A 14379-nucleotide genomic window follows, 5' to 3' on the forward strand; every position below is an offset into this window, starting at 1 on the left:
CACCCCACTGCTGCTGGTCAGTCATCCAAATCTCTTCATCAGCCCCGCTTCTGATTACAGCGTCTGTTCTGAGAAGTTACAGGAAATACCAGAAAAAAATTGTTGATGACCATCATATTTTTAATACATCCCTAAATGAAATCTAGAAAATCATTTTCATTTCCTGTTTCTGTTACTGATATTGGCAAAAAGCACCTATCCACCTCGTTTACATTTTCTTCTTTGTTTGTAAATGGGGTAATAATTGGTAGCTACTTTATGAGAGCAGAGGTACTGGAATAATCCGTGAATTTTTAAGCTGTTAAAAATGCTAGATGCCACAGTGACTTTTCAGATTTGGAAATTGGAAAAGGACGTGAAAGGCAGTGAAGCCAAAACCCCAAGATTCCTTTGGCCTCTGAAATGGCATTCATTGAGGGAGTAGAAGGGAGACTTGGGGAGGGTGACATGTGGCCTGTGGACCAGGAATCTTTGAGCTCTTATCTCTAGGGCCATTTAATGGTTTGGAGAATGTGAGGCAGTGGATGGGTAAATGGAAATGTACATGTTTGAGCCCATAAAGCTGAGTAGTTCTGGTAGGACTTGAATTATCTTCAGACGTGAAATCCTGTGGGAGCTGGAATCATCATTTGCTGCCTTGGGGCCTTGTCTAAGCCGGAATCCATGCCCTGACTGCCACTGGGAAGATTTAATTTTTGCCACGTATGGCCCAGTTTTGTAGTGCTCTGGCAGTCCTTCTAATCTTGGAAGAACAACCTTTTCCAAAGTGATTCATCATATTTGCATGTGCCGTGATTAGGAATGCCGTGATTAGGAATGGGGTCGGCTTCCAAACTTGACTTTTTTTTTTTAAAAACATATAATGTATTATTTGCCCCAGGGGTACAGATCTGTGAATCATCATGCTTACACATTGCACAGCACATGCCCCCTGCAATGTCCATAACCCCACCACCCTCTCCCTACCCTGCCGTCCCCCAGCAACCCTCAGTTTGTTTCATGAGGTAAAGCGTCTCTTGTGCTTTGTCTCCCTCCCAATCCCATCTTGTTTCATTTTTTCCCTTCCTGCCCCCCATGACCCCCCAGCCTGCCTCTCAAACTCCTCACATCAGAGAGATCATATGATAATTGTCTTTCTCTGACTTAATTTGCTTAGCATAATAACCTCTAGTTCCATCCATGTTGTTGCAAATGGCTAGATTTTGTTTCTTTTAATGGCTGCATAGTATTCCATTGTGTGTATATACCTCATCTTCTTTATCTCTTCATCTGTTGATGGACATCTAGGTTCTTTCCATAGTTTGGCTATTGTGGATGTGGCTGCTGTAAACATTTGGGTGCACATGCCCCTTCGGATCCCTATATTTGTATCTTTAGGGTAAATACCCAGTAGCGTGATTGCTGGGTTGTATGGTAGCTCTACTTTCAACTTTTTGAGGAAGCTCCATGATGTTTTCCAGAGTGGTTGCACCAGCTTGCATTCCCACCAACAGTGTAGGAGGGTTCCCCTTTCTCTGCATCCTCGCCAACATCTGTTGTTTCCTGACTTGTTAATTTTAGCCATTCTGACTCGTGTGAGGTTGTATCTCACTGTGGTTTTGATTTGTATTTCCCTGATGTTGAGTGATGTTGAGTACTTTATCATGTGTCTGTTGGATGTCTTTTTTTTTTGAAAGATTTCTATTCATTTATTTGACAGAGACCACAAGTAGGCAGAGAGGCAGGCTGGGGTGGGGGTGGGAAGCAGGCTTCCCACTGAGCAGAGAGCCCGATGCGGGGCTCAATACCAGGACCCTGGGATCACAACCTGAGCCAAAGGCAGAGCCTCCAAGCCACTGAACCACTCAGGCGCCCCTGGATGTCTTTTTTGCAGGAATGTCTGTTCATGTCCTCTGCCCATTTCTTGATTGTTCTTTGGATGTTGAGTTTGATAAGTTCTTTATGGATTTTGGATACTAGCTCTTTATCTGATACATCATTTGTGAATATCTTCTCCCAGTCTGTCAGTTGTCTTTCGGTTTTGTTGACTGTTTGCTGTGCAAAAGCTTTTGATCTTGATGGAGTCGCAGTAGTTCATTTTTGCCCTTGCTTCCCTTGCCTTTGGCAATGTTTCTAGGAAGAAGTTGCTGTGGCTGAGGTCGAAGAGGTTGCTGCCTGTAAAACTTGACTTTTTAAAATTGTATTCCAGTGGTAGAAATTTTTACTCCCCTTGCCATACCCATAAGAACTATTCCTAAGCCTTGTGGTGATGGTCTCCTCTTTCCCAAGTGCTGCTTTCATGGTAGATGACTGCTTGGCTGGGGCAGAAGAGGGCTAAGTGAGTTTGAGGAAGGAGAAGCAGACCCCACACCAGAGTAGAGTGTGCAGTGGAGCCCCAGAGCAGGTGATGAGGTGGGGAGAGTGGGCAGGGGCCAGATCATGCAGAGGCTTCATGAGCCTCAGGAAGGAGCAGATTTTAAGCCCAATAAGAAGCACTGAAATGTGTGAGGCAGAAGAGTGACATGATCTGATGGATAATTTTACAAAGTCATTTGCTGCCGTGTGGAACCTGGACTAGAGAGGAGCAAGAGCGGAAGCCAAGGGACCAATTAAGAGCTTGTTATACCTCGTGCGTACCAAGGCCAAGAAGGACAGAGGTGAACAGATTCAATGACATGAGCTCAGAGGAGCAGGGATTTGTAAGAGAGGCCTGGGAATAATGGTCTGAAAGTGTTAATACGGAGTATCTCCTGGCTGGCTGGATGTGAGAGACATGATCACTTTCCATGTGAGAGGGCTTTAGGCATTTGGAATCCTGGAGATAGCAAGGCTTCAATTAGGGCATGCAAGTCTAGGGAACCTTCAGAGCACATGAGGTTGGGGATCTAGGGGTGCTCGCTCATCACTGGATTGGAATTCCAGAGGACACAGAGGAAGGGTATAGGAGGGGAGATCAGGTCTGATCAGGTCACGTCTGGGAACAGTTTGGGAATGAGTTTTGTGCGTTTGATGGATGACTGGAGAACCCTGCACTTCTGCTGGGGGCTGGGGTCATCTGGATGTCAGACATGGCTGACCTTTGTTTCTGGTGCTGCAGTGTTGCTGGCGAGCTCTTTCAAGATAGCAGTTCCTTTAAGTTGCATTTCTTAGAAATATATTGCCAAAAATGGAATCATTATTACATGAAGCCTTCTGGTTTCAAATGTGTATTCAATGTTGCTAGAAGGACTGTAACAGTGAGGGTAAAGCCACGTTTATTTTTGCTGAAATTCAGTAACTTCTTACTCCCACACTGCCCCTGGCACTATGTTGACAAGTCTGAACAATAGACACTGTCAGCAGTATTTCGCTCTGTTTGCCTTTCCACGTGTTTCCATCCAGAAGGAGAGGCAGGAGTTCTCATGCTAGTCTGGTCCCTAGTGCCAAGTTTTCGCTGCCTACAGAGAGAGCCTCTGTTGCACTGAACAACTGCCAGACCTCCCAGGCAAGACCTTGGTGAGGTTCTGACTTACTGAACTATGGAGGTCACCGGGCATCCCTGGTATAGGATGACCAATCACCAGGGCCAGTCCTCATGCCTCCTTAGTGTCCTCACTCATCTCACCAGAACCTTCCATGCCAAACATCAGGAAAGAGTTGGATAAAAATGCAAAGATTTGTTGTGGCAAATGAGCTTACACCTGTTTTGGACAGATAACCTCAGTGATTTCAAATCTGTATTTTTCCAGCCAGCCTTTTTCTTTAGCAGATCTCATTTCAGAAACAGCTGCTTCTCTTTTTAAAGTAATGTATTTCAGATCGATATTGAGGATACAGTCATTTAAAGTGTGGATTGAGTCAGCAGAATAATAAGTAGAGATGACATTGTGGGGTCCTAGCTTTATTCTCTTTTTGTAATTTCCATAAGTAATGTATTTTGTTTATGTCAGATTAAAAAAAAAAAAAACATGTTAGCACTATGAAGAGTAAGTCCAGCTGTGCTCTTCCTCGGCGCTGTAGGAACAACGTTGCAGTCCACATATAGCCACAAGCATACATGATCCATGAAGCCCTCCAGAAGCCAGCCAGCCAGTTCTCAAGGGCAAGGGAACCCCACATTCTGATTGTGAAAGCAAGCTGAAAAAAATTAAAAAAAAAAAAAAGCAGTTTGGGCGGGGCGCCTGGATGGCTCATTTCATTAAGTGTCTGACTTGATAACGACTCAGGTCCTGATTTCAGGGTTGTGAGATTGAGCCTTGTGTCAGGCTCCACACTTATTGGGGAGGTTGCTTAAAGATTCTCTCTCTGCTTTTCCCCCACAATCCCCACCCCACATGCACATGCATGTGCGCTCTCTCGCTGTCTCCCTCTCAAATAAATCCTTTTAAAAAAAAAAAAAAGGCAGAGAGGGAGACATTATTGGCATAATCATAAGTTGGAAGGTAGGGCAAGTAGAGGGACAGGTGGCCCTCAGCAGGTTACGTAGTGGTGCCCTGGGCTAACATTCAATTTTCAGTGATCATTTCAGTCTGCAAAAAGCCATGACTGTACTTGCCAAGCGCTCCACCATGAATCTGGTCCTTGGACCGGAGAGCTAGGGAAATCCCTTTATATCTGTTACCATCTTGAGAAAATCTTTTCCTGGACTCTTACTAATATCTGGGGTGGTTTTTTCTTTGCTTGCTTGCTTTTGAGGCACAAATTCTGGAGTAAGTTTTCTCTGTCTGCAGTTTCCCTTTCCTTACAACTGAACTCTTGAAGCATCTGCCGCGTAGGTCCATCCCCACCGCTTTGCTAATATCCAGATGCCATTGTATGGAAGAACCTTTCCTGGATCATCATTCCGTTCTTCCTTGTAATATTGGTCCCCAGTATTGGTCTCCGTATCCATCTCCTCTCTGCTTGAAACTCAACCATCTCTTACTTCTCTGTCCTGTTGGCTGGGATACCGTGTTACTTTAGCTACTCTCAGACTTTTCTCACTGCTATTGCCCTCCCTCCTTTTAGGATTTTTCCTTTACATTCACCCCTACAACGTGGATATTCAAGATTACTTTTGATTCTGTTATCTTTGTTTAAATTAGTTCTTAGGAGATTATAAAGTGGCTGTAGATTGTAAATGCCATATGGGCAAGGTCCATTTTTGTCTTACTGTGTCCCCATCATTTAGCACTATGTGTGTGTGTGTGTGTATGTGTATTTTGGTTGAATAAGTTAATAACCATGGCTTCAGCTGTTCCTTCTTAAGGTGGAGTGACTTCTGAATCTCTTATCTCCAGCCTTGACTTTTATCTCAAGTTCAAGTCATCAGTCGTATGTGTTCAGGGGACATTTCCACTTACTTATTTATTTGTGGCGGGGGGACACTTCCACTTATAACAGCACGTATGACTTCTGACCTGAAAGTATAAAATCAGATTTATTATTGTTCTCTCAAAAAACTCCACAATTCCACCTGCTGGTAAGTCCATTTATGTTCATGATATCACTGTTCTTGGTTAGGTTCACACATAAGTTATTTTATTATTATTATTTTTATTTAAGATCTATTTATGTATTTCAGTGGGGGAGGGGCAGAGAGAATTCCAGGCAGACTCCCCGCCGAACATAGAGCCCAGTGCAGGACTTGATTTCATGACCCTGAGATAATGACCTGAGCCAAAGTCAAGAGTCAGACACCCAACTGACTGAGCCACCCAGGTACTGCACATGTAAGTTTTTTTTAGTTCTTCCCTGTTCTCTTAATTATTTCAATTTCCAAATCTTCTTAATTTGTTCTTGAAATGGCTGAAGAATTCATCCCTCAACTAGTGACCGTCTTTATCCCAGGCTCTATTTGCCACATGTCTAAAATACTAACATGTCTTTAACTCCCATCTTTTCTCTCTCATTTCTCTCTGAGACCCAGATGCCAGATATTTTCAGGAAGAGGTAGATCTCTCTCCCTCTCCTCTCTTCTCTGTCTCTGTCCCGCAAATACTAACTGCCCACTTACTGTATGTCAGGTGCTGTGCTCAACTCTGAGCAGACACCAGTGAAAGTGGCAAACGGGGGGCCCACCGGCATGGAGGTCTTAGGAGCTAGACAGTAATCCAGTGAACAGAGAAAGAATTATAACTGGTAGTTAGAGCTCTGAGTTTGGTCTTTATTCTGAGTCCAGCAGGAATAAATGAGGTTATGACATGATCTGGTTTGTATCTGGAAGGATCGCTCAGGCTGCTGTGTGGGGAATAGTCTGAGGAGCGGCAAGAGCAGAAGACTAAGTAGAGGGGGGAGAGCCGGTGCTGGGCTGCCGGTTTGGACTAAGGTGGTAGCAGTGGGATGAAGAGAAGTGGATGAACCTGAGGTGTGTTTTTGAGGGTGCAGCTGTAGAAGTTGCCACTAACATCTTAGATACAAGGGTAAGAATCAAGAATGACTCCCAGGTTTCTGGCCGAGTAGCGGTTGGGTAGACGTGTTATTCACTCAGATGGGGGAGGAGCTGGGATTTTTGCTTTCAACTGTGGCCGTGTTTACAGAGGATTTGTAGATGGAATCAAGAGTTCTTTCCACATGCTAGATTGGAGATGCCGGAGACTTCTGTAGGGGAAGTAGGCCGCTGGCTGTTGAGGTCTGTGGGTCAGATGACCGGCTTGTGCTAGAAACATCATTTGGGGAATTGTCAGAATAACAACAGTAAAGTGATGATGATAAATAACAAATGTGCGGACTCTGTGCCTGGCCCTGTTCTGAGTGCATTACGTTCCGCCCTCCAGTAATCCCGCAACGTCTGTACAGCCATTACCCCTGTTGTACAGAGGAGGTGGCCGAAGCACCCTGTTAAACCACTTGGGTAGCGTGTCCCCAGTAACTGCTCGCTGAGCCGAGTTGGAACTCATCATGGAGGTGATACGGGAAGCTCTGCGGTCGCACGTCATCACTCAGAGCAGGAGCGTAGCTTGGGGCGCCTGCGTGGCTCAGTCAGTCATGCATCTGCCTTCAGCACAGGTCATGATCCCAGGCTCCAGGGATCGAGCCCCACGTCGGGCTCTTTGCTCAGCAGGCAGCCTGCTTTTCCCTCTGCCTGTGTTTCTCTCTCTCTCTCTCTCTCTCTCTGACAAATAAATAAATAAATAAAATCTTTTTAAAAAGAAAGAAGAGCTAAAGAGGAGCAGAGAGCCAAGATTGAGCTCACTGCTTTCATCACTTTGTTTTCCAACTCAGAAGCCTTTATTTGCTTCTCCTGGAACAAAAGATAAAATAAAATGTCAGTTCCTTAGTCAGACTGTCAAATCTTTTCATAATCTATGCCCAGTCTCCTTTAGTGTCTTGCTGTTCCCTGTGTGCTTGCACCATTCCGTGAGATCATCTCTGCTCCCCCTTCCGCTCGCTCGCCACCCTCGTGTTCACGTAAGTCCTCTCCAGGATTCAGGGACCCACTGTAGTCTTGAAGCCTCCCTCGTGCCTCCAGTGCAGAAACTAATCACAGTTACTGCATGTCAAGTGCTTCTGGAGAGCTCAGGAAATGAGAAATACGTAGCATGCTCCTACTTTGTTCTTTCTGCTCATTTGTGTTTTGTTTTCATCAACATCTTCTTAGTAAAATGATGGAATTTTTTAAAATAAGTAGCTCATCTACTTTTCAGAGGATCAGAGATGACTTGGAGAATCAGATGTCTCACTGTAAATTGAGATCATTAATTTGGAAGTATATTTTGCTTCGAACAGCCTTTTTTGCTTGAGTTGGGTCAGAGATTAAGAATATATACTTGAAGTTGCATGAGCTTTTCTGAACTTTCTATCAGGCACTACTATTTGGAATGGCAAAGCAGGATCAGAGGAGCCAGGCAGATTACAACTGGCCTTGACTGGGAGCTTCCAGGCCAGATAGGATGACGAGATGTGGGCATAAAAGGAGTCCTATGCTGGGTCCGTCAGCAGCACAGGTGGGCGGCTCTTGTGAATTTGGTCCTCAGACTTGTTTATACTGCTTAGCATTTTTAACAAAATTTGATTATTTGGCAAAATTTATTAACTCAGGAGATTTCACATAAAAATCCCATTTATCAGCTTCCCTGGAAAACCTTGAAAATCAGACAGCCCTGAGGGAACAATGAGCCAGAGCTACACCTGTCTGCACACCACATGCTCTCTGGTTCCCCATGGTCTTCACTCCCTACTGCACTGAATCCTGCCCTCACTCTTCGTTTATGCTGCTTGCTGGTGTTTGTGACCCTTAACGGATCAGTCAGGGTACCATGTGATTTGGACAGGAAATGTGATGGGATTTCAGAAGGAATGGAGATCACTTGGAGAGCACAGTGGACTGGAAAGAATATAAGCTTTAGTGCTAGACAGATCTAGTCCAAATACTAGCCCTGCCTTCCTCCTGCCAGCCTTCTGCCTTAGAGATATGCTTTCCCTGCAGCTCCCTTTGCTTGTGATAAAATGGAAAATAGCACCGCCCTTCCGGGGTTGTGGTGAGCATTAGCGGTGATGTACATGTAGTTCCTGACATGCCTGGCATCTGGGCAGCATACATTGGTTGATCCTGTCCAAAAAGTCTCGCAGGGTGCCTTGGTTTAATATTTGGAAAATGTTAACAAAAAGAAGCCTCGAGGTGAGGAGGAAGCCAAATACCAGGTAGATGAAAGAGTTAAGTCTAAAAAAGCGTATACTTTTTTTTGTTAACCAAAAATTTGGAAATGCAGTTGTATATTTAACTTCCCCCAGGATGAGAAAAGACTCGCTAAGCATAAAAACCATGAAAGAGAACCAAAGAAAGGTCAGAGTTGACTCAAAGTTTTTGGGCTTCTCTGTGTTAAACATCAACATAGTTAAAGGACAAATAGCAAATGAGAAAAAAGTATTTGCACAAAGTACGACAAAGGGCAAGTATCTTAGGGTCTGTGGTTACAGGTCAATAAGAAAAAATGCTAACATGCTGTAGAACAATGGACAAAGAATGTGAAGAGAGGGTTCACAACAGAATTAATGCAAATAGCAAATAGGCCTGTGAAAAAATGTTGAATGGGGTTAGTAAAGAACTCCCTGTTTGAATAATGAATTGTGAGTTTTCCCTCAATTTTTTTTTCATCATTGTTAGTTGGTAATGTTCAGTATCAGTGATGTGACCAGAAGGTAGGTACTGTAGTATTTTCCTGATGGAATAATAAATTGCTATAACCTTCTTAAGAAAGCAGTTTGCTAGTATAAGTCAGACTGCTTTAAAGTTTATATCTTTGGATCCCATCATTCCATTTTTGAAAATTTATCCTTAGAAAAATACTCAGAAATGTTTTGCCTGGGATCTACTTGCAGTAGCCTTTCTTTCTTTCTTTCTTTCTCTTCCTTTCTTTTCTTCTTCTTTTTTTTTTTTTTTTTTTTTTTGGCAGTACCGGTGTATTAAAATCTCAGTGTCCAAGAGTGAGTACCTTGTTGCCATATTCTTAACATTAGCACAGTGACTGACATATACAGTGGTCAAAAAATATTTGCGAGTGTAAAGAAGGAAAGATATATAAAGGAATATTATATAACTCCATTTCTGAAATACCATACATTTGAGGCATAAAAACATGCTCACAATATAATGTTCAAAATGTAAAGTACATGATTGTGTATATAGAATGTTTCCTCTACATGCATTGCATGAATTCTGGATGATAGGATTATATTTTCTCGATGCTCTTCCTCATTCAGCACGTACATACTGATGTGTGTAATAGGCGCTGAGCATGTTTTGAAAGGGTAAGACAACACTCTCTTCACGGAGTTTATCAGAGAGGAGGAAGGCAGGCAGCAAGCCGGTAATTTCCATGTGTCATTTACTTTAGTGAGGTTGTGTCACTTTTATTCTGTAGAGAGAAAAACTCTGCTGCTACTGATTTTCAAGTATCAATTGTTGGTTGTAATTCCTAAGGCACGTTCTTGGGACAGGAAAGGAGCAATTACATGAAGAACCTACGTAGAGCTTGGAAACATTAAGTTACTTTTCCAGTGAAAAGAAACATGTTTAGGTTTCCTGTCTTTTGAGTGGTTAGTAATGACAGAACGACAAATACACCCAGACTTTTCCCCTAAATACCATTTTCCTAACGGAAACCAAATAGGCTGAGGCGGGAATATAGAATTCAGGAAGGCCCAGAGCTCCTTGGGAATCATAATTGTGTGTTCAAATGAACTGGCTGTGCTTGGGGAGGGGGGGAGAGTGTGTTGGTCAGCATTAATATAAAAGTATGTATTTTTTGCATTTTTTCATCTGCTTGTGAAATTTTGTGTGGAACACCAAATCATCAATAACAAAACCCACCCTACAGACTGACTGTGATCCTGAAAAGCCTTTTTTGTTTTTTTAAAGTAAGCTCTATGCCCAGCGTGGGGCTTGAACTCATAGCTCTGAGACAAAGAGTCACATACTCTACTGACTGAGCCAGGCAGGCGCCCCTGAAAAGCCTCTCTTAACTGGGATCATGGATGGAAAATTTTATCCCAAGCAATGTTTTTTTTAGGGGTGTGTTCTGTTTTGTTTTGAAGAAAGACCTGAGTAAATCAGAAGGGTCACAGAGCCCTGTTTTGATAACTTAACCATGCTTAATGGCTGTGAATGCACTCCTCTAAACAGTCTGACCCTTGCTTCCAGCGTGGCTTATCCATTTATCAATTTGAGTCTTTATGCACAGCCACGTGAGCTCTGTCGGCCTTTTATCTGCTTCCTGAGTGGAAAAAGTCTCCCTGTGTCTTGGTTAAGTTGAAGGGTAGCTCTGGGCTCTGTTGGCACTCTGGCCTCAAGACCAGAAGGAAGCATTTGTGAGCTCTGTGTTGCCTCAGTAGAATCCCTTCCCCTCTTTTCTGTCTCCTTCTGCAGATTAGAATGTGCTCTCTGAGCCCAGGGTGTTGGAAGGGACAGATAGCAAGCAGCAGAGTGATGACATCACCTCGTGCAGTGGGTGCCCTGGGCATCGGCGACTCTTTCAGGGACTGATCAGGAGTAGCTCTCTCCCAAGTGAAGGGTCTCCCTCTTTTGCTTTTAGGTACAACTAAACGTTATACTGGATGTAGTATGTATAAAAGCAACCCGAGGCTTTCTGTCATTGGAAAATGCAGATCTTAGGAATGTAAAGTGGGGCATGGCGCTGTGGAACGTCATTTTCCATTGGGGCTGGTATTTCCCCTTTGCATGTGGAACTCTCTCTCACTTGGTGGCTCCGTTCCTGCTTCATGTTTCCAGGCAGAACTACAGTGCTTACCCCTTCTCTTCCATTGGCATTGGCGCCCCCTCCTTCCCAGGAATGCTTTTACTGTTCAAAGAGATCTTCGTCGCAGGCTTGGCTTCATGTCTGGGTAGTGTGTTTCCTCTCTACTTTCTTTGGCGTCCCTGCCCTCATGTCTGTGCTTGAGCAGGTCCCACTGCACTCCCAGAGTATGCAGTGTGCAGAGGGCAGGAGAACCATCTGCTTCTCCCTATGTTGAACCTTGATCTGGTAGCTGACTTTACAGCTTAAATCAGGAACCCTTGAGCCCTCTAAGTCTCATGGACGATGCACTCCCTTCTGTCTCTTTTCTCCAGTAGGACGTGCATCTCCTCTGGTTGGAATCCTTTCTTTAATAGAGCCTCCTCTTGCTTCTCTGGATGCAGCGGGGCCACCCAAGGACAGGGTCACCTTCCCACCACTCTCTGGTTGGCTGAGGGGTCATTGGTTAATGCTGCAGTGCTTACTCGCTACTGGAAAAGAAAAGGTGGCAGGCACAATTGAAATCAGTCAAGGAGGGGCGCCTGGGTGGCTCAGTGGGTTAAGCCTCTGCCTTCCGCTCAGGTCATGATCTCAGGGTCCTGGGATCGAGCCCTGCATCAGGCTCTCTGCTTGGCAGGGAGCCTGCTTCCTCTTCTCTCTGCCTGCCTCTCTGCCTACTTGTGATCTCTGTCTGTCAAATAAATAAAATCTTTAAAAAAAAAAAAATCAGTCAAGGAAACCAAAAGTTGTTTCAAACACTGCTTTTATCTTCTGCCTGTTAAAGTTATGACTGTGCTCCACGAAGTCCCTGCCAAGGGCTGGGACCTGGAACTTAAACTGTTTATGCAAGATCATTATTGTTCTGATTTTGTTTTTCCTGAGGGAAATCATTGTAAATAATTATGTTCTCAGAAGCACCCCTACAATAATAAATATAAACACAGTATTGCAGGGAAATCAATCCTGCAGTAACCCAGATGCAGTCCCTTGCATCAGAAGTGAAGTAGACGGATGCATGGATCTGCCCAGAATGGAAGTGGAAAGATCAGGAAGCTCGGGCCTCGACTCTTGACAGGCTCTTTGAACTCACCCCTTTGTCAGCTGCAAAGGAGGAATGACCCTCACCTACTGGCTGTTTTGCAGGCCGGGTCTGAAGCTTCCTTAGAGCACTGGACATGAATGAACTTGGAGCTGTCCGGAAGAGGGGGTGATGTAAATACAAGGCATTTCTGTGTGAAGTGGTCAGGAGTTGTGGTCTGTGCTCCCAGGCTTCAATGGCCAGTCTCAGTTCGCAGCATTGTTCTGGGCAAGCCAGAACTTCCTTCTTCAAGAAAGTCTTGCTGTTGACTGTTCTGAAAGAAACAAGGTTATATCTCCTAGACACCAGAGGAGCTATAGGAAGAGTTGTAACCAGTTTTAACATAGGCTCCGGTTAGTGAATTAGCAGAAATTGTAAAAAGGCAATGAAAACTCACTACACCGTGTCTTATTTAAAAGCCCGTTTTTTCCACACAGACCGTGGCAAAACACAGAGCACAGCATAAAGCAGGTGTGAAGAGTTCTTGTATAAATAACTTAATTCCTTCACAGGTCAGAATGGGCTCTTCTGCATTTTAGATGCGGATGACAGTATCTGGCACTTAACGCTGCACTTAGTGTGCGCCGGTCCCCAGGTGACCAACGCAGACTGCATCAGTAGAGGCTCACAGCAGCCCTGTGTGGCAGGTCCTGTCGCCATCCCCAGACTAAGGTACAGAGTGGTGATACAACTTGCCCAAGGCCAGATGGCTGCCCCAGACTGAGCCAGTAGATGAGCCCCGACTGTGTTGCTGAGGAGAGGTTTGCACTTCTAGACCACTGCCAGGTGCCATTGCATCTTGATAACACAAGCAAAAAACATAGTGCGATGAATGCTGTTTTCTAGGAAGAGAACGGAGACTACACGTATGTGGAAAGAGTGAAGATACCCTTGGATCATGGGACCTTGTTAATCATGGAAGGAGCGACACAAGCTGACTGGCAGGTGAGAACATGCATGGAACTTGGATTCACGTGGAGGCGGTGCCCTGACGGCTTCTGTTTATTTATTTCTCTAGTAAATGTGAAAAGTAAGTTGCTTTTATCATGAGCAAGAGGTGGTACAGTGACACCATTTTCCAGGAGTTTTGATTCTGACAGTCAAAATGGACCTCTGCAGCAGTGGCATCCAGTAGAACTTTCTGTGACAGCGGAAACATTCTGCATGTTCTGAGGCTCCATGTTGTAGCCACTGGACACACACAGCTATTATTGGTCTTCTGAAATGTGGCTAGTGTGTCGAAGGACTGAATTTTTAATTTAATTTAAGTTCATTACAATAGCTTCGGGTGGCCAGTGGGTGGCTACCGGGCGGCACAGCTTCTCACCTGAGGCCGGGCTCTCTTAAAACCGGGTCATCTTTAAGGTGTGCAAGTTCATGGAAGAACACTTAGCTTGGGAGCAGAATCGCATGTCTGTCTTTGGTCTCAGTGATTTATGTGTTGCCTTGCGAGATTTGGGAACATGGCAGGAAGCTGCGAGGAAGAACAGCAATTAGAAAAGATAAAAACAATACCTCAGTGTGAGGGCGCTGGCTTATTGGAGTGATGGGGGTGGGGGAGGATTTGCTTCAGAGAAGAAAACCTTTCTCCACAAGACTTCAGAGAGCTTGCTGATGCTTGTGGGGGGTGGAGGGGGGATGAAGTCAAAATATGTCCCATGTCCTCATAAATGTGTTTATGTCAGAATTATTTATATTTCCGTTTAGCATCGAGTGCCCAAAGAGTACCACTCTAGAGAACCGAGAATAAACTTGACCTTTCGGACAGTTTATCCAGACCCTGGAGGGGCGCACTGGTGATATGAGAGCTTTGAGAGAGAAACTGTGCTGAGACCGAACAAATCCTCCGCCGTGAAGAAACTTCCAGAGGCTGGTCCGGCTGATCTCGCAGGGAGGCTGTTCAGAAGACAAGGGTGGGATTTGCTTCCTGGCTTCGGAGTCCTATTAAATGAGAGCCAGCGGGTCACATTTATACTGTGTTTACTGTGGGAACAGTACCCCTAATCACATCTTAAAATCACAGAGCTTCTTTAGGCAAATTAAAAACTGCTGTGGCTGTACTCTCGGTAGGTTTGTCCGTAAGCAGTTTCTCTCCTGCCCCTCCTGCTTCATTTAAGGCACTGTGAATGG

General features: G+C 44.6%; 1 protein-coding gene across 8 annotated transcripts in view; it reads left to right on the forward strand.

The window, feature by feature from the left end:
• ALKBH3 (alkB homolog 3, alpha-ketoglutaratedependent dioxygenase) overlaps window positions 1-14316 on the forward strand; it is a 37052-nt gene extending 22736 nt beyond the window's left edge. For 6 of the 8 annotated variants that reach the window (XM_032360522.1, XM_032360520.1, XM_032360523.1 and 3 more), the window contains 2 exons: window positions 13096-13194; window positions 13957-14316. In XM_032360522.1, the coding sequence (XP_032216413.1) occupies window positions 13096-13194; window positions 13957-14049 (192 nt within the window). In that variant the 3' untranslated portion in view covers window positions 14050-14316. Of the gene's footprint in view, window positions 1-5317; window positions 5462-7742; window positions 7852-13095; window positions 13195-13956 lie in introns of those variants that run through there. The other 2 variants (XM_032360526.1, XM_032360528.1) reach the window with 2 other exon arrangements.
• The last annotated feature ends 63 nt before the right edge of the window (window positions 14317-14379 follow it).

This window comes from Mustela erminea, chromosome 9 (assembly GCF_009829155.1).
Source record: "Mustela erminea isolate mMusErm1 chromosome 9, mMusErm1.Pri, whole genome shotgun sequence".
NCBI lineage: Eukaryota > Metazoa > Chordata > Mammalia > Carnivora > Mustelidae > Mustela > Mustela erminea.